Consider the following 27,865-nt stretch of genomic DNA (forward strand, 5'->3'; position numbering starts at 1 on the left):
ATGTGCGGGGAGCGGGGGGGGGGGTGTCTTCAGGAGCATCGCAAGACGTTAAGAGATACCACGATGCAAGCGAAGCTCCCCTCCCGCCAGGAATCGCTTCGTAGCACCGCCTCCGCCGCCGCCGCCTCCTCCTCCCCTCCATTCCTTCCCTCCTCCTCCTCTCCCTGCAACGGGCCTTTTGCACAACACACACTAGGACGCATGCAGCTGCACGCAGCCATCGTTCCGTTTGCACGGCTGCTCCAGATGGGTCCCCGGAGAGCGGGATGAAGAATCCGGAGCAGCGGAAAGGGAGGGAAGCGCTGTAAATCAAAAGCCAGGAGGGTCGCGATCCGGGCGCGGCGGCGGCATGGCACCGCAATGCCGCCAGGGCGAGGAGTGTTAGGTGCCCGCTGCTGGAGATCGCGCCGCCGCCGCCGCGGTTGCAGAGGGAGAGAGCGAGAGCCAAGCGCGCCCGGATTTGACAGAGCTCGCTCGCTTTCCTTGCTCCCTCAACCCATCCCCAAACCGGGGGGCGGGGGGAACACCGAGAGAGAGAGAGAGAGAGGCGCACACGCACAAACTCACACGCGTGGCCACAGAGGGAGCCGGCGGCAGCAGGAGCATCTCCGGCGATGCCAAGGCGCAGTAAGTAAGCTCCGAGGCGAGGCAGCAGGAGAAAAAGTTTGCAAGGAAGGGCGAGGAGGGATCTCCCGGCCTGCGGCGGGGGTCTGTGGCGTAGGCGGGGATCTAGTCCCCTGCTTGCTGTAGATCAGCCTGGATCCCTTGGCGCTGCTGGCCGTGGGGGCTGGCTCCAAGAACCCGAGCTTCCCAGAGGCATCTTCTGACTAGCCTCCGTTGGAACCAGGATACTGGGCGAGCTGGACCTGGGTCTGAGGCGGGAGGAGAGACTGGTGGCCAGAGGGAAATGGAACCTGCCTGGGCAGAAGCCGTCTACCTTGCCTGCATCGGGTTCTTCAAAGGGTTTGGTGGTGGTGCTAACTCTTTTACGCTTTGCTTCTTAATGCAGCCTTCCTCAAATCCGGCATCCTCCAGAAGTGTTGGACTACAGCTCCCATCATACCCAGCCACATAGCCATGGCGATGATGGAGCTTGCAGTCAAATGCATCTGGCGGGCGTGGGGTTGGGGAACCCTGTCTTAATGGTTAAAAAAAAAAAAAGCATAAGCCACCCTGAGGGTTGTGATTGCGATGGAAAGACGGGATATACGTTTTTCTAAATAAATACATACATATAGCCAGGTCCTGAAGAAGGATCTTGCCTCCAGGCACTACTGGTGAACTTCTCCCATGGGAGAAGTTGGTAACCAGATGCTGGACAAGATGGACCTTTTGGTCAGATGGAGTAGGCCCCTCCTGTGTTCTTACTGGAGCACCATCTGACTTTTCAGTTGTCATCTCAAGGGGCAAGTGAGGCATATGGAGAGAAAGGTAGCTGTGTCCACGGGACACCACAGTGGCCATCCCCAGGAGAGGTAGGAAAAGGACGCCTCTCCACTAAAACTCCTTGTGGACTGGGCAACAGAATATTGGGACCGGGCTAGAGAAAGCTGAATGCCCCTGTTCAACCATGAAGTTATTTTGGCAGCCTTAACAAGTCACTAGCACTCAGCCTGACGTACCACATAGGGTTGGTTGTGAGCTTTTTGTTTAAACTTCATTCTGAGTGCCTTGGAAGATGGGTGGGATGCAAATATAATAACCAGAGACATTCCAACCGTGATAAGAATCTGGCTGCAAGTAAGCCTGGCTCCTTCTGGCAGAAAATGTGCCTAGATCCTCCAACTGCAGTGGGTCAAGTCTGGAGCCAACGGAACTCGATACCTACTTGCTCTAGATCAGCTTTGATCCACCACTAGAAACAGGTGAACCTGACATTTGGTCAACTGACGGGAGGGCCAAGCTCAATCTTGTCAACAGACTGCAGTCAAATATTATTGTAAACCAGTGGGTGGGGAACCTGTGGACCTCCAGATGTTTTAGAACTCCAACCAGCCCTAGCCAGCATGCCCAGTGGTCAGGCATGATGAGATGCTCTGTTGTACACTAATCTAAGAATGCTACTCTGTAGACGGCAGCTTATGCTCTTGTGTTAATTTCATTATGGTGCCATTTGTTAGCAAGGGCAGGCCTCCGGAGGGCAGCTCGTCCCCTAGCCCTGCAGTAGTCAGGGGCAATCCTAGCAGCAACACAAAGCTGCTTTCACTGGCTACTTGCTATAATTGCAGGCATCTCTAAACAGGAACAGGAACAGCCATCAGCAGCAGCAAAGGCCATGGCCTTAAAGCAATCTTCCCCAACCTGGGGCCCTTCCAGATATGTTGGGCTGCAGTCGCATGTGTTGACATGGTGGCAGGGAATGATGGGAGTTGTAGTCCAAGACTTCTGGAAGGCACCAGGTTGGGGGAAGCTGGTAGAGTGCTGGAGGAGTTCAAATGGGTTCAAATCACTTGGGTTCAAATCCTCACTCAGCCATGAAGCTCCTGAGGTGATGTTGGGCCAATCACACACTCTAAGCCTAACGTTCCTCACAGGATTGTTTATCCAGATAAACTGAGGAAGGGAATTGCATATAAGAATACATGATACAAAGAATAAGAATGCAAAGAAGGGCAGACCAAAAGTCTAATCAAATTAATTCATTACTATTGTTTCTTAAAGTCAGCTGTTATTGTGAAACATTGACATTGTCTGGTTGCTGTTGTTTTGCAATTAGTATACGTATCAAACCTGTTGATGATTATCTCTTCCGTTGATCTCACAACATTAATGCTTTGAATATGCTTGTTCATTACTGGACTGAACAATCAACTAAAATCTTTTTTTTTTTAGCTGGCCAAATCCCTAACCTTAGTCTGATTAGAACACCCACTTAACGTAATTATCAGATTTACTCCACTGCAGTTGGTCCGCTGCATTCCCACTTCCCGTCAATCCAGTGCCATCCACTGGAGCTGAAATTAAATCCCAACTTGCTTCTGACCAGCCTTTGTCCTATTGGAATTAATCGAACTGATCACCATTTGCTGTAGCATTGGTTCTTTTGAAGCGAATGGGAGCAGAGCCTCACGTGCTGTGGACGCAGTCGAGCCAGATCACAATTTGGTGTAGGTCTGCCTTGAACCACTGGAAAAAGAATGACCCAGTTTGCACGGCCCGGCGGGTCATCATGGATTAAATACTCCACAATGGATGTGTGTGGCCGCCAATTTGAATATGCAACCCCCAGTCGGGCCAATCGGAGGTTGAGCCGTGTCATATGAATCTGGCCAGCAAGAGTTAAACAACCCTCGATTAGTAGTAGGATTGCGCAAGGGTTGTTTAGCCTTTGGATAACCAACACTGGCCAGGTTTGCATGACACAACCCAACGCCCAATCGCCCCGATCTGGGGTTGCGTATTCAAAATTGCAGCTGCACGTGCCCAGCATGCGCCACGGCTCATCGTTGGTCATTTAACCCAAGATGACCCAACTGTATCGTGTAAACTGGCCCAATGCCTCAATACATTGGCCCACAACCCTACTTTGGATCTGTCTTGATTGGTTGGGATGAATACCCAGTTGGTATACATCAACAAAATACTGATCCAATGGAGTTAGGAAGATCAGATTCCCATCCTGTAAAATCAGCTGCAGTTCACAGATTGGTTCCTCAACTGTACCCCCTTCTCCCTGTTGTAGCTTTGGAGCCAGAATTCCAAGAGTTATTACTATTATTAATAATATTTTTTTTCAAGGCCAGAAAGATGGCCTTTCTCCAGGTCTTTATACCAAGCGAAGGTCTAGCCCTTTCTGAAGAGAGAGAGGGCTTTGTAGAGAGAGTCAACATCCCAAGTTTACTTTTCCTTCCTCTGCTCAACTAATGTTCTTTGCTTTGAATGCAGCCAAGCCTGATGGAAACTTTAAAGACACAAGAGCCGATTTTAATATTTAAACATGTGTTTCTTCAGGCAAAAAGAGAAGGAAGGGGGAAGAGGATTTACGAACTTGGGGGCTGTGGGTAGGGATTTGGCAGAGTTATGAATTATTAGGCAGATTAAAGACTCCACCAGGAATTGGGTTGTTTTTCCCTTTTTTTCTTTTTTGGTTATGTGGTGAATGGAAGTTGAACTACTCAGATGCATTGCTCAACAGCACCCCCACCCCACCCGCTCCATCCCCTGCATGGGTGAATTTCATCCTCAGGCATCCCTAGTAGCTGCCTAATCTTCCAAGGTGCTCTGCTCCCAAATTTTACCAGCCCGCTTTTCAGCAAGGGATCATAAAGGGGTTCATAAGACCCTATGTGAGCCAGCATCCTGCTTCCAATAGCAGCCAGCCAAATGCTCCTGGGAAGACCACAAGCGGGGCATGAAGTCAATGGCCCTCCCCTGCTGTTTGCCCCCCTGCAAGCAATATTTAGAGGCATCCTGCCTCTGGATATGGAGGCTCCATTTAGCCACCATGGCCAATAGCCTATGATAAGGCTCCTCTCCATAAGAACATGAGTTGCCTTGCTAGATCAGACCAAAGTTCCATCTAGCCTGTCATCCTGTTTCCAACAGTGGACAGCTAAATCAGCGACCTTCACTATTTTTCCAAGCACAAGCCACTTTGACTGCAGACACTGCCACTGAGGCCACTCCCAGCACAGGTTCGCATTGCTCACTCTCTCTCGCCTGTGCATTCCATTTCCCCTCCATCCCCAGCGGCTGCACCGTGCATCACTGCAGGCAACCAATCATGTTGCTCTTAGGCTCCTCTCCCAACCCAGCTAATTGGCCAACTGCTTCCATGTTCTCCTCTCATCCCACCCCCTCACCAGCCACCTTACAGCTGTCGAGAGGCAGATCTCCCGACTCCCCACCCCTGAAGCTTCCGCCGGTGGCCCAGATCACAGCAGCCAGCCCACCACTAAAGCAAACAAGGCAATGCTTCAGAGCCCCTGCTGAGAATGAGCAGTTACCACAAAGAGCGGGGGGGGGGGGCAGAGGGCCGCACCTGAGGCAACTGGGAGCCGCCAGCAATCCTCTGGCCTTGCATTAAAGAACACTGAGCTAGATGCTTCTAGGAAGCTCAGAAGCAAGACATGGAGGAAACAGCCCTCCCCTTTCATTGATCTATGTGGTGTTCAGGGCTTATACTGAGACTGCAGTCCTACACATGTCTACCTGGGACTAAGTCCCATTGAATTCCGTGAGTCTCGACAGAGAGGTCCTAATTAGCTGCTGTGGCAAATAGCCACAGGTAGTCCTATCCTCCATCTCGAACCTATCCAACTCTAATCCTTTTCTCAAGCCCTGTAAGCTAGCGGCCACATCAAGTGGCAGGGAGTTCTATAATGTTCATTTTGTGCATTTTATGAAGAAGAATTTCAGTTTCTTGCCTGCCTTGAACTTGCTGCTGATCAACTTCAGTAGCCAACCCTCTGCGTTCCAGTATTAGAGGGATGGGTGTGGGGAGGATATCTCTTAAAACAGTGGGAGATGGGCATTCTCTGAAGAATGAGGCTGCCTGGCTCATCTACCTCTTTAAAAAATTCAGGGTGGGGAGCTAGTTTCGATGGCCAAGTGCTAAAAGTCTAGCTGCATGTAGAAAAACACACACACACACACACACACACACACACACACACACACAGTAGAAGCAGATGGATGCTGATTCCTTCTGGGAAAAATAACATTAGTAGTTTACATCTGATCAACCTCATCTACAGTGACAACATCTGGGCTTCAGTGCAGCGCAGTTTTCCCATGCTGAAAAATTGCTGTCGGGTTGGAGAGAGGTAGATTTCATCATCCTAATTTACCTTCTTTTTTGGGGGAAGTGTGCGTGTAGCTGGAAATCTTAAGAATTGGACTGTTGCCTTTGGGTTGGGCCTGTTGAATCTTTGTTAATTATTTTTTGTTCTCTGCTGCTTCAGTGTGCCTTCCCACAGCAAGTGTATTTGCAGGTGGGGGAACCTCAATTGTTTAGGAGACTATTATGCCCATAGCCTGTGCAGCCAGCAGTGGGTGAGCAAGCAAAGGTGTCTCTCTCACGCACACCCTCTGCCTGCCATTGGCTGAGCTGCTGTGATGTCATAAAACAGGTTGGGTAGCCTAGGGTTTGGCACTTGAGTGCTAACAGAGGAACTAGGCAGGGCCTTTAATTTGGTATTGTAAGGTTAACAAGCAACTTTTTTTATGCCATTACCTGTACTGTCTACAAGTCAATTGAGTAGTTTCAGAGCCTTGTAACAAACAGTGACTTGCAGAAAGACTAGTGAACTGCCATCATTACGGGCAGGTGTACGAAGGGTCTGAATATTGCAGGAATGTGTGTGTGAGCATATATGCTCTTGTGCAGAATGAGTTTGCTCTTTTAGGGTGCAATCCTATGCATGTTTAGACTGAAAACATGCTGGCTGGGGAATGCTGGGAGTTGTAGGACTTCTTTCTGTCTAAACGTGCATAAGATTGCACCCTTAAACTGTTTCTAACGGAGAGCACGTCACTATAATGGCAAGCTGGTGTTTACAGCCCCATCCAAAACAGGGACCTAGAGACCTAGTGTGATGTAGCAGCTGCAGGACTGAGTGAGACCCAGATGCAAATTCCTGCTTGGCCATAAAGCTCAATGGGGTGACCTTGGGGCCAGTCACTCTCCATCTCACAGGGTTGTACTCAGGATAAAATGGGGGAGGGGAACTACATATGCTACCCTGACCTTGCCTCATTCATTTGCCCTTCTCCCTCTCCTTATCAACAGCCCAGCTATCCCAGAACACCATACCCGGCATTGCTTGAAATTCCGAGAGAAATCACTACCTCTCCACCACCATCCCTATCAACTCGCCTCCTCTCACTATGCATTGACTCATGATTAAAGCCACAAAAATGGGGGTAGATGCTTGCATTTATTTAGATCCCATGCATATGGCAACAAGCAGCAACGTAACCAGAAAATAATGCATTGCAAGTACTGTTCACCTTGCTCATCCTTGCTCCTGGCTGGCCTAAATGGATGGACTGTAGGCTTCATTGTGTAGATAGGAAGCTGCCTTCAATCAGTTCAGGCTATTTCTCCATCTAGCTTGGTACTGTCTACTCTGACAGGCACTGGCTCTTTCCAGGGTCTCAGGCAGAGGCCTTTCTGCATCATCTGATCCTTTTTTAACTGGAGTTCCCAGGGCTTGAACCAAAGAAGTTCTACATGTGCTTTACCACTGAGCAATGGCTCCTTCCCAGTGGCATATGCAGCTGCCTTATATGCAGTCAGACTGTTGGTCCAGGTTTCATGCAGAGAAACCCTGCCATCACCTACCACCTAAGATCCTTCTAACTGGAGACACCAGGGATTGAACGCAAGACCTTCTGCGTGCAAAACAAGCGCTCCGCCACTCAGCTACAGCCCCTCCTCTCCCCTCCTTGATTCACACCCATCTTCTTCTAATAACGCTGATATGGAGTAGTATTAACATTAAATCAAAGTATCTCTGAGCATGTGCAGAAGCTGCCTTTCCCGCTGCTTTGAGGACATACAGCCTGTCCCCCACACTTAGACTGAAGGAGGAAAGTTTCCTTTTAGGGCAGGGGTGGGCAACATCCATGTGTCCAAGGACCACCACCACCCCGTGGCAAATTTGGCCCATATGTTGCCCACCTGTATTCTACTGGCTGGGTTCTCATGGGCACCTCTCTTAAAAATTAAATTAAACCCTGCACCAAACCCCCTTTGACAACACTCTGAAAAGATATTTTAAAACTTTTAAACATTATAGAACATAAGAAGAGCTATGCTGAATCATATTAAAAACCTACCTAATCCATCATTCTCTTTGTACAGTGGCCAACCAGATGCTTCTGGGAAACCCACAGGCAGGACATGAGCACAATAGCACCCTCCTGCCCATGTTCTCTAGCAACTGGTGTACAGAGGCAGATTGCCTCTGATACTGGAGGTAGCATATAACCATCAGGACTAGTAGCCGTTGATAGCCTTCTCCTCCATGAATTTGCCCAATCCCCTTTAAAGCTATCAAAATTGGTGACCATCCCTACATTTTGTAGCAGCAAATTCCATGGTTTAACTATGTGCTGTGTGAAGAAATACTTCCTTTTATCTGCCCTGAATCTACTACCTTACAGTAGTACTCACATACCATCACCATGCCTTGCGACTGTGTTCTGCACTAAACTGTACCCACTCATTTCCATGACTGGATACAAGCAGAAGCACGGATTGCTTTGCAGAGACATGTTTCCTGGCTCCATAAGTAGATTTAACTCTCTTTTTCCCCCCTTTTCTTTTCTCCTCTGTCAGTAAAATGAGTACAGTATCTGCCTCAACATGTGCTTGCAAGTTCGTAGACCTGAGCAATCTAGCAGTGCAAAGCAGCAAAGTTTATCTTAACTTGAAGACATTAAAAACCCACTTTACTGGTTTAGACCCAAGGTCCATTTTAGTCCAGTATCCTGTTTCTTACAATGGCCAGCGAGATGCATCTGAAAGCTCGCAAACAGGGCCCTCCCATGAAGCAGAGTGAGGCGCCTGTATCAGGCAGTCGAGCAAAAAGAGTGGCGAATTGCGCCACTACCCCCACGCTCCAGGAGGGCCCACCACCTCCAGCAGGTACTCTGCATTGCCCAGCCAGCTGCCGTCCCATTGTGGCATTTGCTGCTGGAAGAGCAGCCAGGGGGGCTCTCTAGAACCCATTCTCAGTTTGCCTCACCACGGAGAGAGCCACACAGCTGTGAGAAGTGGCTGCAGGGCTCTCGTGCCGCTTCTTCCGACCACACAGCTCTCCATGTGACAAGGCAAACAGTGGGTGGGGGTAGCAGCAGCAAAGGTAAAAGGGGGGGCGTGAAATGGGGGAAGGGGGCAGAAGGGGGCAGTGGCAAGACAGCTGGTGCCAGGGCAAACAGGGCTTGAGGGCTTACAGCCATTATCTTTTTGTCCCCAGGAAACTGCTTCTGGCTTATGGTGTAGCTCAGGGGTGCTTCCAGACAGAGGACCCATAGTGCTAGCAGTCAGAAGGCACTGTGCAGCAATTCCATCTTTTCCTCCTTAACGGGTTTTCAGTGGTAAGAAAAAAAACCGAAACAGCGGTGGGAAAACATGGGAGGGTTATGAATAGAAGACGACACTGTCTGGACCTGCCATAAAATTCCATGAATGAGACAGGGAAATGGTATGATAAAAGACACATCTGGAAACACCCAAAGTTGTACCTGCGTTCATCTTAATTGCTCAAGTTCTGCCATGCTTTTTAAGGCTTCCAGTGTGCTAAGTCAAAGCTAGGTGACTTGTTTGCAGAGAAGCCGGAAGGGGTTGCAAAATCGAGAAGGGCAATTATCTTGCAGAGGAGCTGATCATATATACTGCTGTTTGTTTGTTTTTAAATCTAGTAAATTTGGCTCTTGGATGGCTTAATTGCGAGTAACTTTGTCAAGCAAACTTGAGAGAAAAGAACAAGGGGGCCAAAAGAAAAGGCAAAATCAGGCCATCAGATCTCAAAAGCGGGAGAGATGGCAGATGCAGAGCAACACACTGAAGTGAGGACGCAGGATGTGTTTCTAATACAAGAGCGTTGAGAGTGCCAAAGCAAATGACCAGATAACAAGAGCACTCTGCAGAATGCAGAAATAGCCGGATGGCAGATAGAAATGAATTAATGCATACCAATTGGTACCCAAGGGGATACTTGCCAGAAAATGTGTTATTCTAAACATTCAAAATAGGTTCATCTGAAATCAATCCTACCCCCCATCCCACCATCCCCTGCCTACCCACTCCCCCCTGAATTCTGGGCTAAGAAGTGTCTGTTTGCCAGTCTTAGCATCATATGAGAACACCCAGGGCAGAGATATGTAGATGAAGGGGCGGAGCGATGCAGAAACACGCCAGGCCAGTTCTGAGCATTTCCCACTGAATTTTCTGGGGCAAAATCTTAGGAAGCTGCCTTGTACTAAGTCAGACCGCGGGTTTATCTAGCACAGTGTTGTCGACACTGACTGGCAGCGGCTGTTCTCCAGGGTTTCGGGCAGGATTCTTTCCTAACCCTTCCTGGAGATGCCGGGGATCGAACCTAGGACCTTCTACATGCAATGCAGCTGCTCTACCACTGAGCCACAGTCTCCCCTTTAAGTCTGGGTGATCCGGAACAATGCTGGGGAAGGGGGACATCTGACCGTCTCCACCTGACAGATACTGGAGACATGTGGAACAAGTTTAGCGCCCACCACTATCATGTCCCCAAATGTAGCCCCTTGACTTTCTCCTCTGCTACTCAGACTCCACCCACAATAATTATATTGGCCTCCCTTACAATTGGGAGGCCAATACAATAATAATATTGTATTCCCTTACATTGTTAGAAAGATCACTGAGATAACATGGAGCACTTTGAACCCCCTAAAGTGCTATATAAATATCAAAGATTATTATTAAGTAAATGGCTGTCACATATTAAGAGCCTCGTGTGGCGCAGAGGCGGCAGTATTGCAACCGAAACTCTCCCCACGACCTGAGTTTGATCCCAGCGGAAGCTGGGTCCCAGGTAGCCGGCTCAGGTCAACTCAGCCCTCCATCCTTCCGAGGTCGGTAAAATGAGTACCCAGCTGGGGGAAAGACAGCCATGACCGGGGAAGGCAATGGCAAACCACCCCGCTATAGTCTGCCATGAAAATGCCAGCGAAAGCGGCATCCCTCTAGGAGTCAGCAATGACTCGGTGCTTGCACAGGAGGAACCTTTCCTTTCCTGTCACATATTGACTCATCAGGGGGAAAATTAAACAGTGCACTTAGGGGAAATGTTGCAGTGGGAGGAGAAACCCAACGACCACCCCTGATGGCAGCTGGCCTCCAACAGGTTATCCTATGGGTGCAGCAGATGTTTCTATCTCTGCTGGAGAAGTGGTAGAGAAGGAACATTGGAAGGTGACTTGTACCAGGTCAGACTATTTGTCCATCCAGCGCAGTATTGGCTACTCAGTCTAGCAGCCACCTGATACCACTGGGCAGGGCTTGTCAGGGATTTGAGCCCAGTACCTCTCTCACCCTCAGCAAAAATCATACCCCTAAGACCAACAAGCCAAACATACTGCAGGATTCTACAATATACAGGCCCCCCACCATACTGCTCTGTCATTAACAACAGGCATTTTGCTAGTCTCTAATCAGGCCTAGAAGCAGCTCTGCATAAATTGGTGCCCATGTTTAAGATTGCTTGATACAGATTAATTTCCCAACAGCTTGCTTGAAACGTCGCTTTGTATGCATATCCAGTGTGCTTGGATTAAAGGACATTTTTCCCCCTCTCATTTTTGAGTGCACTTTCATGGAAGTGTTCACACACTCCTCTATGTTTCTGTCTTCCACATTAACCAGTCCAGACTGCTTTCACAATTGGTGGTGTGTGGATTAGAATTGCCTCCTTTTCCCCTCTTTAAAATGCTCTTCAGAAGACTGGAAGGAGCCTAATCCTTTAAAGCTATTTAATAATAACCTCAACAATGCAAGTGGTGGCATGACATGAGTGTGGTAGCTAATCTATTTGTGAACCATGGCCTAGCAGATCCTGAGCAGATCCAGATTACAGCAGTAACTGAATTTACTCCCTTCAAAAAAAAAAAAAAAAAACAGGAAAAATGCCTTATACTGACTTTCAGAATTTATTTTGGGTCAGGGATGTGCTAGATACAAAACCTGCAAATTTGTCATTATGGATAACTGTCCTAAAGAGATAACAGGTTTGAAATCATCATCACTGGATTTGTGGGGTTGGGAAAGGTGAGGAGAAAGCAGCAGTCACATGTGAATGTGTTTCATATTTAAAAGTTGATAGTGCAACAATGATTTAGTTCTGCATTACTTTGCTTAGACTAGGGGTGACCAACTTGTAGGTAACACTGATTCATCGAATGGGTTCACACAACACACTAACTCACACTCAGTGGTTGAGTGTGGATTGTTGTTGAACTGTGGGTTGTTTGTTGAACTGTGGGTTAGTGTGTTGAACTGTGGGTTAGTGTGTTGAACTGTGGGTTAGTGTGTTGTCTCAACCCAGGACATTTTCTGCAGGGTGGCTCATTAACCATGCAATGTGGCTTGTTAACCACCCTGAACAACCCAACAACAAATCATGGGATCTCAAGGTGAGGTGACTTGTTCAAGAAAAATAAGCCACACTGCATGGTTAACAAGCCAACCTGCAGAAAATGTCCTGGGTTTGGACAACACACTAACCCACGGTTCAACAAACAGCCCACACTCCACCACTGAGTGTGGGTTAGCATGTTGTGCGAACAGCCCCAATATGTATTGTAAAAACTGGCTCTCAATCTGTTCGTGCCAAGAAATATCCTGAAGTTGGTGTGCCCCAAGGTGGGAAGTGTGTGTAGAAATAAAGGGAAGGGTTTTGCACACCCTTAAATTCTGAGCATAAAACCTGAGCTTTCGAGATAAAGAACATGGGTTGCCTTAGTGCAGGTTTTTAAAAAATCTATCTGACTTTGATGTGGAGTGTAAAGAGCCTGCAATTATGGCTATTTTAATGATGGCAGGAAATGGAGGCTGATCCAGACCCACCTGCTGAATCTATATGCAACTGGTCCAGATAGAAACCTACAGTCTTTCTACTCATTCCATTTAATATTTACTAAGCAGTAATAGGGTGCTGGCTTGTTGTTGTTGTTCAGTCGTTCAGTCGTGTCCGACTCTTCGTGACCCCATGGACCATAGCACGCCAGGCCTTCCTGTCCTGCGCTCTCTCCCGGAGCGTGCTCAAGTTCATATTCATTGCATCCGTGATGCTATCTAGCCATCTCATCCTCTGCCCTCCCCTTCTCCTTTTGCCTTCAGTCTTTCCCAGCATCAGGGTCTTTTCCAGAGAGTTTTCTCGTCGCATTAGGTGGCCAAAATATTGGAGCTTCAGCTTCATTATCTGTCCTTCCAATGAGCACTCAGGGTTGATTTCCTTTAGGATGGACTGATTTGACCTCCTTGCAGTCCAGGGGACTCGTAAGAGTCTTCTCCAGCACCACAGTTCGAAAGCATCAATTCTTCGGCGCTCAGCCTTCCTTATAGTCCAGCTCTCACAGCCATACATTACTACTGGGAAAACCATAGCTTTGATTAGACGGACCTTTGTCGGCAAGGTGATGTCTCTGCTTCTTACTATGCTGTCTAGGTTGGCCATAGCTTTCCTCCCAAGGAGCAAGCGTCTTTTAATTTCATGGCTACAGTCACCGTCTGCGGTGATCTTGGAGCCCAAGAAAGTAAAATCTGTCACTGCTTCCATTTCTTCCCCTTCTATATGCCAGGAAGTGATGGGGCCAGATGCCATGATCTTCGTTTTTTTAATGTTGAGTTTCAAACCAGCTTTTGCACTCTCCTCTTTCACCCTCAACAAGAGGCTCTTTAGATCCTCTTCGCTTTCTGCCATTAGGGTGGTGTCGTCTGCATATCGGAGGTTGTTGATAATTCTCCCAGCAATCTTAATTCCGACCTCTGATTCATCCAACCCGGCATTTCTCATGATGTACTCTGCATATAAGTTAAATAAGCAGGGTGACAATATGCAGCCTTGTCGTACTCCTTTCCGAATTTTGAACCAATCGGTTGTTCCATGTCTGGTTCTTACTGTTGCTTCTTGACCCTCGTACAGGTTTCTCAGGAGACAGGTAAGGTGGTCTGGTACTCCCATCACTTTAAGAATTTGCCACAGTTTGTTGTGATCCACACAATCAAAGGCTTTAGCGTAGTCAATGAAGCAGAAATAGACGTTTTTCTGGAATTCTCTTGCTTTCTCCATGACGCAGCAAATGTTGGCGATTTGATCTCTAGTTCCTCTGCCTCTTCGAAACCCAGCTTGTACTTCCGGTAGTTCTCGGTTCGCATACTGCTGAAGCCTAGCTTGTAGGATTTTGAGCATCACCTTGCTGGCATGTGAAATGAGCGCAATGGTGCGGTAGTTTGAACACTCTTTGGCGTTGCCCTTCTTTGGAATTGGAATGTAAACTGACCTTTTCCAGTCTTGTGGCCACTGTTGAGTGTTCCAGATTTGTTGGCATATTGAATGCAGCACTTTAACAGCATCATCTTTTAGGATTTTAAATAACTCAGCTGGAAGACTGTCATCTCCGCTAGCTTTGTTGTTAGTAATGCTTCCTAAGGCCCACTTGACTTCACTCTCGAGGATGTCCGGCTCAAGTTCAGTGACCGCACTATCATGGCTATCAGGGACATTCAGATCTTTCCTGTATAGTTCTTCTGTGTATTCTTGCCACCTCTTCTTAATCTCATCTGCTTCTGTTAGGTCCCTGCCTTCTTTGTCCTTTATCATGCCCGTCTTTGCACAAAACGTTCCCTTGAGATCTCCAATTTTCTTGAAGAGATCTCTCGTCTTTCCCATTCTGTTGTTTTCCTCGATTTCTTTGCATTGTTCATTTAAGAAGGCCTTCTTGTCTCCCCTTGCTATTCTCTGGAACTCTGCATTCAGTTGGGTATATCTTCCCCTTTCTCCCTTGCTTTTCGCTTCCCTTCTTTCGTGAGCTACTTGTAAAGCCTCATCAGACAGCCACTTGGCTTTCTTGCATTTCTTTTTCTTTGGGATGGATTTCGTTGCTGGCTACCACTTGTGAAAAACAGAAAAGTGACACAACCCCTGACCAAAAGGCTGAAAGTCTAAGTAAGACAGGCAAGACAAAGATGAAGGACTGGTTGGGAGAGGGGGAGAAGAGACGTGCTTTGGCAAAGCAATGGGGCTTGGGATGATTAATTGGTAGCAGAGAGCACCAAAAGCTTGAGGCTGTTGCCAAGTCAAGGAGGTAAAACATTGGGCGAGGCTGGGTGCAGTGCAGAAGGGTAAAGGTGAGACACAGGTAGGTCTGTTGCAAGGGGAAAGAGGGTGGATGAGAGAGGAGAGAGAGTTAGAGCAGAGAGAAGCATATTGCCTTTAAAGGGCAGCTCAGAAAGCAACAGGGTGCCAAAGAAGGGTGGGGGATCAGGGCTAGCTCTAGCAGGTGCCAAGGTCATAAGAACAGCTGGGCAAGGTCAGACCTGAAGTCCATCTAGCCAAGTAGTCTGTTACTGGGAAAACCACGAGCAGGGCATGAGGACATAGCCGTCCCCTATCACTGGCCTTCACCACGTGCTATTCCTAAGTATACTGCCTCCGTACACTTAGCTAGTGTGGCTAATAGCTGCTGATAGACCCATCATCCAGGAACAAATCTACAGCCATTTAAGTTGGTGAGCATCACCACATGGCAACAGAATCCTGCAAGTTAATTGCATGCTGTGTGAAGAAGGACTTCCTTTGTTTGGAACATAAGAAGAGCCGTACTGGATCAGACCATCTAGTCCAGGGGCTTTAAACCTCTTTTAGCCTGAGGGCCGAATTCCATTTTGGAGAAGTTCTTGGGGGCTGCATTCCACTGATGGGTGGGGCTAAAGGCAAAAGGGGAGGGGCCAAAATACAAAAAATACCAGCATATTTTAGCTTAAAGCTCTTATTCCGAATAACTAAGCCTTAAGAGCAGCATTCCAACCTTTTAGAAGGGGAGGGGGATGCTGTACAAAAGCCAGGAAACCACCAAACAATCAGTGGTTGAGGAAAAGAGTGTGCAGCTATCTAAAGAATCCTGGGGGTCCAAACTGAGACCCCGGGAGGGCTGTATCTGGCCCCCAGGTTCCTCACCCCTGATCTAGTCCAACATCCTGTTTCCAACACCAGCAAGCTAGATGGCCTCCAGGGAACCATGAAGGCAATTCCCCTTTTGCTCATCCCCAGCAGGGGAAGCCCAAGACATTTTGCTGCCAGAGGCGAAGGACAAGATGGCGCCCCCTCCTCCATCCTGGATACAAAAGCCAACTGGCCTGGCAGTTGAATCTTCCTTCAATACTGGCAATATGACTCGCTCAATCTCCGCACCTGAAGTCAGCGAGCTAACTTAGGAAGCAGACAGCTGGCCACACGGCACACAGACCTTTCCCCTAATATCTTGCTGCTGCTTCCCAGTATCTGCCGCCTGAGGCAGCTGCTTCACTCTGTCTAATGATAGGGTCAGCCCTGGTCTCCAGCATTCAGAGGTATACTGTTTCTGGACATGGAGGTTCTGTTTACCTATCACGGCTAATGCCCTCTGATAGACCTCTGCTCCACAAGTGTGCCTCATCAGCATTTGCTGGGGTGGGGGTGACATAGGTAAATGTCCCAGTGGGCCAACAGGGCTGCCTTTCCCATTTTGCATGGGGTAAGCTGAGGGAATGGTTGGATTGCACGTCTGTCCTGTCTTTTCTTGGTTCAAGTGGCCCTCTTCCAGAGGGTCTTGGCTGAAGTCTGCCCTTTGCAATCTTTGAGCCGAGACTGAGCAAGATAATCATGGCGTTGTAAGAGGGTGGAAGCTGCCCTCCACTCATCACTCGCTGAGTTCACATAGACAGCTAGCCTTGTCTTCCTCTCTAATAACCCCATCTTAATACAGCCAAATATGGATTGCATTGGCCTGTTTAGCAGCAGTATCATGCTGTGGGGCTCACAGCCACTCCTGGAAAAGTTAAAAATATTGTCTACAGCAATTGAGGTAGCTTTGAATGGGAGTGGGGGGAGATCCCACAGTTACTTATTTTAGTGGGATTTGCAGCAATGGTTGCCGAGAGATTGGAAACTGCGTCCAGTTGGTCTCTCTTATTTGACACCATGAAATATTGGGCTATAAAGGATTTTATGTCCCATTACGGAAGATATGGCCAAAGTAAGAATAAGCCAGAGGGAGACAGAAAAGTGGGGGTGAGAAGAAGGGGGTGGTGGAAATAGACAGTGGTAAGAGAAAGAAAAAGGAAATGTAAAATTTATAGAGGAATTGAATGCATAATGAACTCAAGGCAAGCGAGTGGTTTCTAGTGATTTAATGGGTACTGGCCCAGCAAGACACCTTGCCGACTCAAATCTTCCATGAAAAGGGCCTTGTAAAAAATAACATTGGAAGGAGTTTAACTCAGCCGAGGTTAAAAGGGATACACAGGAGCCCTGTAAAGCGTAGCCTCCTGTAGTGGAAGCTGCTAACGTCCCGCATGAACGAGTGCCTGGCTCGGATAAGGAGGGACGAAAAGTCAACCCTGGAAGGAAGGGCAGTGCAACCATATGGTTTGGGGGAGGGGTGGGGGGGAGATAACAGCTTGGGGAGGGGGCAAGGGTGATAGATTAGAAAGTGGGCGAAGCGAGGGGGTGAATTAATGGAGAGAGAATGGATGAGAAGCCTGACATACAAAACTTTTAGAGATGATGACTGTTTAGAGATGATTATTTATTTATTTATTGGGTACATTCTAACTACTGCGAGGTGCAATTCTTGCACCCATTACGTAGAATCGGGACTGGAAGAGTGTTTTACATTTCCTCCGGAGCCAAAAGCAAAAAAATAAATAAAAAAAATAGGAAGCTATATCATTTTTAAAGAATTGCACGGCAAAAAAGGTGGTGGGGAGAGGACATAATTACAAAGTCACAGCAAAGCCTGCAAAGATGGCAGTGGCAGGGGGGATGCTATCAGCAGTGATGTCAGGGTAGGGTTCTGGGGCACAAGTTCAAGGCACGAGGCCTGGGATGACCGGAGGGCCTCTCAATGGTTTACCATATTATCATCTAAAGAGCCCCCCCTCAACCCTGCAAGACCATTAAGTCTGAAATTACCTAACCACAGCACCATGTGCTTGGCACCAGGAATACACCTGGGCTAAGACCTCCTTTGCCCCTGCTTGCCTTGGATTTACTCTCCCCTCTGCCACACACAGCCGCTCCTTCCTCCCTTTGTTTCTCTTTCTTTCTTCCAGTTCTCCACGAGATCCAAGAGAATAAAAACTGAGGCCATAAAGCAAAGCGATTTACTGGCCTTAATTTGATAGGCTACATAAACCGTGTAATATAAACAACAGGGGCATAAAGGAGCAGCCAAAAGAGGTGGTTAAAGCGACAGGCGCCCTTTCAGGCCTCCATCTCCAAAGCCAGGCCTTTTCTCCCCCTCGCTCCAAAGGTCTTTTGTGCCGCGTAATTGGGACTCTGACCAGAGGCAGCAAGGAAGCCACAGGGCGGGGGGGGGGGGGCTGGAGCAGAGGCAGAAAGCAGGGGCACTGGACTTCACTCCCCTGCCAGACCAGCAATGCGGCTGCTGCATTTTCCAACTCACCACGTTCAGAAAAAAGGGACCTGTTCAGGCCAGCTCAGAGAACTCTGGCTGCAGACAGTGCCAAACAGCTAGGGTTCTATATACCCCACTTCCCCTTCCCCCCCCAAATCCCAAAATTTGGGTAGCCCAAATTCAGCATTATTCAGAAATCTCACGCATGTAGACCAGAAATGTTGCTAGGTGCTTACAAGATTTGGGGGCCCAATCTTTCCATTGGCATCAGTGGAAGTTTTTTTTCTAAGCCTAATTGTCACGAGGAGGGGAGAGTTGGGGGGGGCACACTGCACAAGGCAAAGAGGGCTAAATCTGCCCTCCCCAACTATGATCCCCCTAGAAACCTCCTCTCCCCACCACATGACAGCTAAGCTTAGGAAAAACCTCTGACTGGTACCAATGGATACTTGGGTCTCTGGGGAATAGGCCCAGGTGGGGAATATTGGGAATATTTTTTTTCTAACCTGAATTGCCTTGCATGGAGGAGGGGAGAGGTTAACCCTTCTCCCCGCAGCTGCAATCCCCCTTGAAAATTTCCCCCCACAATGCAATTAAGCTGAGGGAAAAATCTTCCATTGGCACCAATGCAGAGGTGGTTCTACATCTAGGGCAAATGGGGCAGTGGCCCCCTGTCTGTCCCCCACCCACTGGTGGCAGAGAGACCCCCCACAACCAGGTATATTTGCTCCACTGCTTCCAAGTGCCACTCGTGGTCTTCTGTACTCCTCTGGAAACCTCAGTAGAATACTGAGCATCTGCCTTGTCCTCCGCCCCACCAGCCCCAATGGACACCAGTACTTAGGACTCTTGGGCATAGATCCGGGGGTGTGGGACAGAGATCTGGGAATGGGGCCGTAGGAGCACAGACCGAGCAACACCCCTGGTGTTAGACCAGGAGGAGACAACCTTGGGTTGGGGACCACACACATGCACATTCATGCACACTGTGGACAACGTTGTGCCCATTTGCAAAAAGCACTACAGAGGCTGGAAGAGCCATCTAGAAGCACCAGAGCAGCCTTGAGATACAGCTTTATAAGGAACAACACCACCCAAGTGAAATGGCAGGAATCGTGGAATGGGTTCACGGGTCAGGCAGTAGTGGCTGGTGCCCGCTGGGGCTCGTGGGTGGAGAGTAAGGCAGCTAACGGTAGGCAGCGCCAAGGCAGCGACCCACTACACAGAAAGAGAAACTGAAGCAAATTAATCCTGGTGTGGAGAGAGGGAGATCCAGACGTCGACACCCAGAAGCAGCCTTTTGAATTTAACGTCAAGATCTTGGGTGGGGGAAGGAGAAGAGAGTCACGCTCCTGTACGACTCACATTCTTCTGTTCTAGCAACAACCCCCGTTACACAGAAAAAGGAAACCGAGGCAAAAAACCTGGCGTGCTTGCTTACTAAACAAGTGATGTGCTGGGGAGGGGGCCAGGTCGTTCTGAGTTGGGCTTGGAGAGCCAGGAAGAGAAGCAGGTGGGCGCTGTCCTCCCTGCACATAATATAGTTCCACTGCTGGGCTCAGGTGATGCCAGGACATCAGAACGACATTATGCAAGGAGGTTCCCATCGGACCCACACACACTCGTGCCCAATAATGCTACCCACTTGAGAGAGCATGGTGGCAAGAGCCAGCGCATGAATCCTTCCATATCATGGTCATAGAATCCTAGGGTTGGAAGGGCCCTACAAGACCATCGATTCCAACCCCCTCTCCATGCAGGAAGCCTGATTCCCAGGCGGTCTCCCATCCAAGTACTAACCAGGGCTGACCCTGCTTAGCTTCCGAGATCAGATGAGATCAGGCGCATCCAGCCCTTTGGTCTTCCCTGGGAAACACATTGGGTCATGAGTGGGTGTACGGGAGAGGGGGCGGAGGGAAGTGCGGGGAGGCCAACAGGTTTCACATCCCTGTTGCCATGTTTTGCATCTTAATGTATGCAGTGTTGTGGCTGCAGTTCCCCGGTGGCTGGGGTTGTTGCACATCAGCTTACCCGCTCCTGAAGTTCTTTTTAAGAGGGATTTATAATGTCGGCTGCAAACCCTTTCTGTGGTTTGACAGATGCTGCCTGAAGGTTTAAGTGCTGGGAGTACAGGAGGCAATGGAGTTGGCTATGGCTGCTTTTGGATTGGGTGGGCTGGTGAGTTTTTTCTGGGGAGATTGCTCTCTTTTTAATCTGGCAGTAGAAATACAGAGGCCTCACAGCCCACATATAGGAAAAAAAACACCGGGATGCAAGATCTGGCTACAGCTGTACTGCTTACACTAAAGTGTCCACAAAGGGAACATGGATAAAGTTGCTTTTGTCTTTTGTTTCCATGGGGCGGGCGGGGAGAAAAGAAGATAATGTCTAAATTCCTTCTTCAAACTGCATTCTCCTGCTATATCATTTTTTAAGCACTGAAAGCCTTTCCCCTTGTAGTAACTCCCTGCCATTTTATCAGGATTTGTTTGTGTTTGTTTTGTTGTTGTTAAAAGTTTGTATTGTTTCATCACATGAAATTTTTAAAAGGAACATCGAAGAATAGCTGTGGTAGTGAACACAGCCTTGCATTTAAGCTCTCACCTGGTCGCTACAGATATCAAGGAAGTCTGTACAGGCGAGTGAGAGGGCAGGTGGAGGAGGGATGGGGGTGCCTCGTCCCTCCTCTGTGCCCCCATAGGAACCAAATGGGCTTCCAAAGAAAGGAAGACCCCTCCTTTGCACCTGGCATAGAAATACAAGCAGCTGCTGCAGGAAGGAGGGAGCTTTTTGTCCCTCCTCTGCCAGCCCCCAGCAGGCCAGTAACATTTTTTTCAAGGAAGTAACTTTTGTGGGTTTATTTACAAGGCTGGGTTAACAAATCCCACTCCCCTCGTTTCCTTGGGCCAAGATCCTCCCTATTCCCATCCTACCCACAACCCAAGAAAAGTACAGGAGAGTTCACTGAAACGCCAAATCATGGTGCTGGCATACTCCAAAAAGGCCTGCCAAATTTCTTCAAACTTCTCAATATTCCTTCAATTAGTGCGTACCACGGATGCTTTGCTGCTCGATCCAATAAATCCCCAACCCATTGATCAGTGTGCCCCCAGCACTGCAGTTCCAAATGCTGGGCTGCTTCTGTGGCTCTCATCAACCAAACTCTCCAAGTGGGTGATGTGCTTCACGCCCTGGCAGCCTATTCCAATCACACACATAAAAAGTTGAAATACATCCAGTGCGCTAAGGGCCACATTAACCCTAAAAACGGGGAAACCACAGCTAGGCCCAGCATCAAGGGTCGGCATGGCTAGGCAACTGCCAGAGACCCACCACCCTGCAGGGGCCCCTGAGAAGAGCCCCCCTTAGTTGTTCCTCCTCATCACCACTGCAAGCTGCTTGTTCACCTGTCTCTCGCTCTGGCCCAGACGACGCTGGTGGTGAGAAGGAGGAGCAGGACATGCCATGGCCTGCTTGCTCAGTGGCTCTCTGCCTGTCAATCAAGCAAGTGGTACCCAGGATGAGAAAGAGGAGGAGGAGCAGAGCAGCCGGTGATAATGGGACTGATAAAGTAGACTCACTGAGAGAGAGGGCCCATGGAGGGTGTCTTGCTCAAGGGCCTTCAAAAACCTGGAGCCGGCACTGACCACAGCACTCTCCCATAAGACGACAGACCAAGCTCACCCCCATTTTGTCAGATGCTTAAGGGGAGGGGGCAAAACAGCAGGATGGGGAACCCTCTCTGCTATCTTCATGACAGACAGACAGACAGACAGACAGAGTAGAGAGAAAAGAGAGGTCTATTGAAGTTTATGGCACAGCAGCAACTAGGCCAGATTGCAGAATGCTCTAGTCTCATTGCAAGGGCAGGAGAATTCTTTCATCAGCAACTTGTTCTCAATATTCCAGACAGTCTTAAAAAAAGGACAGGCAACCATCAGAGCTCAAGAACCCGAATAAAGCTCATAGATCAGCCCAGAACAGAAGCTAAGTTTAGAGCAGAGAACTGGGTATGCAGAAAGGCCTGTTGCGCACTTTAGAATCGTGGACACTCCACCAAAGTAAATTGCAGGAGCATCATACAAAGGCCTGGATGAGATGACAGCACAGAAAGGCCCATCAAATCCGTCTCCAACCTGGCATCCTCCAAACATATTCCACTACAACCACCATCATGGCCACACTGGCTGAAGCTGATGGGGGTTGCATTCCAACACATCTAGAGGGTACCAGGCTGGGAAAGGCTGGTCTAGATGACCCCATGGATCCCCTGATGATTTGGTGACTTTAAAACACGTGCATAGGTTTCCCTGTGACAATGCCACTAGCCCCTAAATCCTTTCAAGGGGTAGAGAAGGGAACAGCTCTGATTAAAATCCAATTAAAAATCCGATCAATGCTTTCTCACTAATTAAACTTGTTGTTTTAAAAGGCGTTCAAACCTCTGAGGTGCTGAGCTATCAGGTCTGGTGCTTCCTAATGGGATGAACAAGATGGCAGACAGACACGCAGCCTCCCAATTAAATCTATTGTCTCACCAGTTGTCTGCATGTACCAGATCTGTACACCTTAGTGGGGCCTTTCTTCCAAGTGTACCTATCCAGCTAGAAGAATACCAGATGCCAAATTTAAGGGATAATTCAAGCTTGCAAAAATAACCCTTCCCAGACTGTACCACTTCAGCTGGCAGTTTTGGGAAACTGTATGCTTGGATGCTCCCTTGCAAGTGGAAGAAAACCTTTTCCATGCACTTGGAAATCCAACTTCTCAGGGAAAAGGGTTTCTTTCAACTTAGCCATCTCCTTGACGTGGCGGCTTTTCTCATTCAGGGAATATTGACAGGGTGGGAAAAGAATTCAAGGATGCAACTCTTCAGCTGTAGCCTAAAGTGGTATAGTCTATGGAGAGCAAAACCACATGCTGTTTCTGCACAAAGTTCAGCCCAGTCTAATTCCACATACACAGGTGCTGTTTGTGGTCTCTGCTGTGCTGAGGAAAAGGCATTTTGCAAATAAATGCTCACTCCTCACTGCTACACCTCGCTGGCTCTCAGTTTAAATATCAGCTCGTGCTTTACATATCCTGGGGCTGAACCCTGGCTTTGAAAACAGGTTCTGGAGCTAAGCTCCGGTTGAGTTAAATCCTAACTTGGCAGTTTTTGGCTGAGCGGGAGAGATTCACATGTTTAATGACATGGCAGGGGTGTCAGGTTTGCTTTTTATCTCCTCTCTTTTCACCCTCAGACCTTGCAAAAAGGGTGAAAACAAATCCAGAGTTAAAAACATAAAAATATTCCCTCTGCAGGTTCCAAAGGCCTAACCCCAGGACAGCCTAGCACCCCACGCACCATGGCGACCACCTCGCCGACAGCTGCCGTGGTGACGGCCACCGTGGTGACAACAGCAGCTGCCATGGACTTGCGTGATTGGCTCTTCCTCTGCTATGGCCTGGTGGCCTTCCTGAGCGAGGTGATTGACAGCACCACCTGCCCGTCAGTCTGTCGCTGTGACAACGGCTTCATCTATTGCAACGACCGGGGCCTAACCTCCATCCCGCCTGACATCCCAGATGACGCCACCACCCTGTACCTGCAGAACAATCAGATCAACAATGCCGGCATCCCCTCCAGCTTGAAGAAAAAGCTCAATGTTCAGGTTGTACGAGTGGGGGAATTTGCTGGAAAGAGGGCATCTGGTCTTCATTAAATGAGCTAATCCTGAATGTAGTCTAACCCCCTTTTTCTCCCCTTCAAGATTTTAAAGAGTAACAACAGGACAGGTCTTTCCCCATTTCTTCAAAAACAGTGTTTAAAAGTTGGAAGGGTGTTTTATGAAACTGAGATGATGGATGCAAATATTTCCAAGTATTTAACTAATGCCAAGAGGTGTTCGACAGATTTCAATGACATAGGAACATAGCAACGTAGGATGCTGTCTTATACTTGGTCTGTCTAGCCCAGTATTGTCAACACTGTCTGGCAGCAGCTCTCCAGGGTTTCAGGCAGGATTCTTTCCTACCCCACATGGAGATAACCGGAGACTGAAGTGGGGGCCTTCTGCATGCAAAACAAGCGTTCTACCACTGAGCTACAGCCCCAGCCTAAATGGCTGTGGTGTCTTCAACCACAGTCTAATGAATACTTCCAGAATCCAGAGCACTCTTTTGAACACTCGTGCCTGTGAAGACTGGCCACATCCCACTTTTTTTCTTGATTCTATAAGATCTCCAGGACCTGGCAGTTTGGTACTTGGACGAGCATCAAAAGGTTCATGAGACCAGGTTGACATGCCAAACTTAATCAGGAAACACAACAACACAGGAAGCCAGAAAGGCCCAGTATTATCTCCTTGGACTGGCAGCCGCTCTCTAGGGTCTCTTGGGCAGAGGCCCTGGAGAGACATCACTTGCTACCTGATCTTTTTAAACTGGAAATGCCCGGGATTGAACCTTTTCTGCATGCACTGTCCATTGAGCTATGGTTGCTCATGTTGAGCTCACCATTAAAAAAAAACCCAGCCTTTACAGCCAGAGGGCAGGGTCCATGCTCAGTGGTAGAGTACACGCTTTGCCTGCAGACAATCCAGGTTTAATCACTAACATCTCCAGTTAAAAGGCGCTCCAGTTAAAAGGAAGACCCTGTATCTGCCCCAAGGTCTTAAACAGCCATTTCTAATCAGAATAAAACCATCCTTCCCCAATCTGGTGCCCTCCAGACAGATTGTGCTACAACACCCATAATCCCCAGCCAGCAGGGCTCAATGCATCTGGAGGGCACCTGGTTGGGGAAGGATGGAAGTGGCTCTACTGGGCTAGGTGTACCAGACGTTTGACCCCAATAAAGCCTGATTGCATGGTGCATCAGTTAGTCTACAGAAACTAGGTCTCTTCTGCCTAACAACATTTTAGGCAAGTAGAGATTAACCAGATTTTTAGATTTTAAATTTCTGCAGCCACATTAAACCCATTTTGGAATTGAAAATATTGTGTTCCAGCTCTAGGTTCCAAATTGAGTTTTCATTTTGGAGAGGATGTGGGGATGTAACATACTTGAATTTTTAGCACAAGCCTGGAATTTCCACACACAAATTGTAGCAGTTTGAAATTCCCCTACCGTTTAATGCCAGTTCCAGGGGACAATGATAGCATGGTCAGTTAAAGCTCTTTTCCCCAAGATAAGTTTATAATTTCTAGGGTGATGAAAGGTATGCTAGTATTGACAAACTAGAACCAACCCCCCCCACCCCGTGATTCTGGAACCCTAACCCAGTTTTGAAATTTATGTGCAATTTTCACTTTCTACTCCTGCCCTGTTGATTTCCTCTTAATCCAATTCCCATCAGGTCATCTACCTCTACGAAAATGACCTGGATGAATTCCCAGTCAATCTGCCCCATTCGCTTAAGGAGCTTCACCTCCAGGACAACAACGTCCGCACCATCGCCCGTGACTCCCTGGCGCGCATCCCTCTCCTGGAGAAGCTGCACCTGGATGACAACTCTGTCTCCACCGTCAGCATCGAAGACGACGCCTTCGCAGACAGCACCCGCCTGAAACTGCTCTTCCTCTCCCGCAACCACCTCAGCAGCATCCCCTCCGGCCTGCCCCGCACCCTGGAGGAGCTGAGGCTAGATGACAACCGCATCTCCACCATCCCGCTCCACGCCTTCAAGGGGCTGAACAGTCTACGGCGCCTGGTCCTGGACGGCAACCTCTTGGCCAACCAGCGCATTGCCGACGACACCTTCAGCCGCCTGCAGAACCTCAGCGAGCTCTCGCTCGTGCGGAACTCCTTGGCGGCTCCGCCTCTCAACCTGCCCAGCGTCCACCTGCAGAAGCTGTACCTCCAAGACAATGCCATCAGCCACATCCCCTACAACACCCTTTCCAAAATGAGGGAGTTGGAGAAACTGGATCTGTCCAACAACAACCTGACCACCCTGCCCAAGGGTCTCTTCGATGACCTGGACAGCCTCTCTCAGCTGCTGCTGAGGAACAACCCCTGGTACTGCGGCTGCAACCTGATGTGGCTGAGGGACTGGGTCAAGGCCCGGGCTGCTGTGGTGAACGTCAGGGGGCTCATGTGCCAAGGGCCCGATAAGGTCAGAGGCATGGCCATCAAGGACATCACCAACGAGATGGACGAGTGCTTTGAAGGGGGCCCGCAGAGCAATTCAGGGGTGGCAGTGGCAGCCAAGACGACTGCCAGCAATGCTGCCGTCACGACCCCACAGGGCTCCCTTTTCACCCTGAAGGCCAAGCGGCCGGGCATCCAGCTACCCGATTCCAATGTTGACTACCCGATGGCCACTGGAGGTGGAGCCAAAGCGCTGATTCTGCATGTCAAGCCGCTGACCGCCGACAGCATCCGCATCAGCTGGAAGGCCATGCTCCCGGCAGCCTCTTTTCGCCTCAGCTGGCTACGCCTGGGCCACAGCCCAGCTCTGGGCTCCATCACAGAGACCCTCGTGCAAGGCGACAAGACGGAGTACTTGCTGACGGCCCTGGAGCCCAAGTCTACCTACATCATCTGCATGGTCACCATGGAGACGGGCAGCACCTACGTGCCTGACGAGACCCCGGTGTGCGCCAAGGCCGAGACGGCGGACATGTACAGCCCCACCACCACCCTCAATCACGAGCAAAACATGGACCCGATGGCCGGGCTGCCATTAGCTGGGATCATTGGGGGGGCAGTTGCAATGGTCTTCCTCTTTCTGGTCTTGGCCGCCATTTGCTGGTATGTCCACCGGACGGGAGAGCTGCTAACGCGAGAACGAGGCAGCCGGAAGAAAGACGACTATGTGGAGTCAGGCACCAAGAAAGATAATTCCATCCTGGAAATCAGAGGCCCGGGCCTGCAGATGCTACCGATCAACCCGCACCGGGCAAAGGAGGAGTACGTCATCCATACCATATTCCCTTCCAATGGAACCAGTCTTTACAAAAGCACCCACACCATCGGCTACGGCACAACTCGTGGGTACAGAGACGGGGGAATTCCAGACATAGACTATTCGTATACATGATGCAAAATTCCCCCCTCCTCCCACATACATCCCCCTCCACCCCCGCCCAAACACTTCCCTGTTTTTAAGCCCCCTCCCCATCACACCCCCCAGGGTTGTTGTTTTTTTCTTTGGTTTTTTTTGCCAAGATGGAAAAAAATTGCGGAACGAGAACTATTTTCCAAGCAGAACCAGGTGGAACAAAAGGGAGGGGAGGGGAAGGAAATTTTACAAAACAAAACAAACAAACCTATTTTGTAGAAAAACACAAACAAAAAAAAGTTTTAAAAAAGTAGACATGGAGGGGGAAAAGACATAATTTATATTTAATATACAAGATTAAAACAAAACACCCAGCTCAGACCATCAAGGAACATTGGGTTGTTGATGTTGTTGTTGTTATACCCCCCGAAGGGCGGAGGGGGGAGTAGAGGGAAGACCTGGAAGAGGGGGAAAAATGAAAAACAAAAATGCTACCTGTTTATCTTTCTTCCTGTATAAATCTTCTATTTTGTTCAGGGGTTAGATTATAAAAAACAAAAGAAAACATCAAAATGTCTTTCCTGGGGGCTAAACTGTTGACTGTATCGGGTAGAGGACTTGTGTGAATCTACTTCCAGTTCTCCTTTTGAGTCCCATAACTCTGCTTTCCTTACAGGTTCCAAATTTATCATGCAAAGTTGAGCAACAACAAGTAACTGTTTGCAGGGGGTGGGGGGATTTTTTTTTTAGTTCTGAAACAAGACCCTAATCACGGC

At 48.8% G+C, this 27,865-nt stretch overlaps 2 protein-coding genes across 3 annotated transcripts in view; one reads left to right on the top strand and one right to left on the bottom strand.

The window, feature by feature from the left end:
• Nucleotides 1-27,865, bottom strand: part of MACROD1 (mono-ADP ribosylhydrolase 1) — a 350,485-nt gene that overhangs the window by 273,941 nt on the left and 48,679 nt on the right. The gene's annotated exons all lie outside the window — the stretch shown is intronic.
• Nucleotides 162-27,638, top strand: FLRT1 (fibronectin leucine rich transmembrane protein 1). Of its 2 annotated transcripts, XM_084824875.1 has the most exons (4): nt 167-627; nt 8,925-9,045; nt 23,407-23,756; nt 25,443-27,632. In XM_084824875.1, exons 3-4 carry the CDS (start codon nt 23,451-23,453, stop codon nt 27,126-27,128), a joined length of 1,992 nt encoding a protein of 663 aa, XP_084681001.1. In that variant the 5' UTR covers nt 167-627; nt 8,925-9,045; nt 23,407-23,450; the 3' UTR covers nt 27,129-27,632. The 2 variants fall into 2 exon arrangements, with proteins under 2 accessions (XP_084680999.1, XP_084681001.1); XM_084824873.1 differs by lacking the exon at nt 8,925-9,045 and having other exon boundaries at nt 162-627; nt 25,443-27,638.

This window comes from Heloderma suspectum, chromosome 17 (assembly GCF_057233095.1).
Source record: "Heloderma suspectum isolate Gila_16-S chromosome 17, 16-S_ref, whole genome shotgun sequence".
NCBI classification, from domain to species: Eukaryota; Metazoa; Chordata; class Lepidosauria; order Squamata; family Helodermatidae; genus Heloderma; species Heloderma suspectum.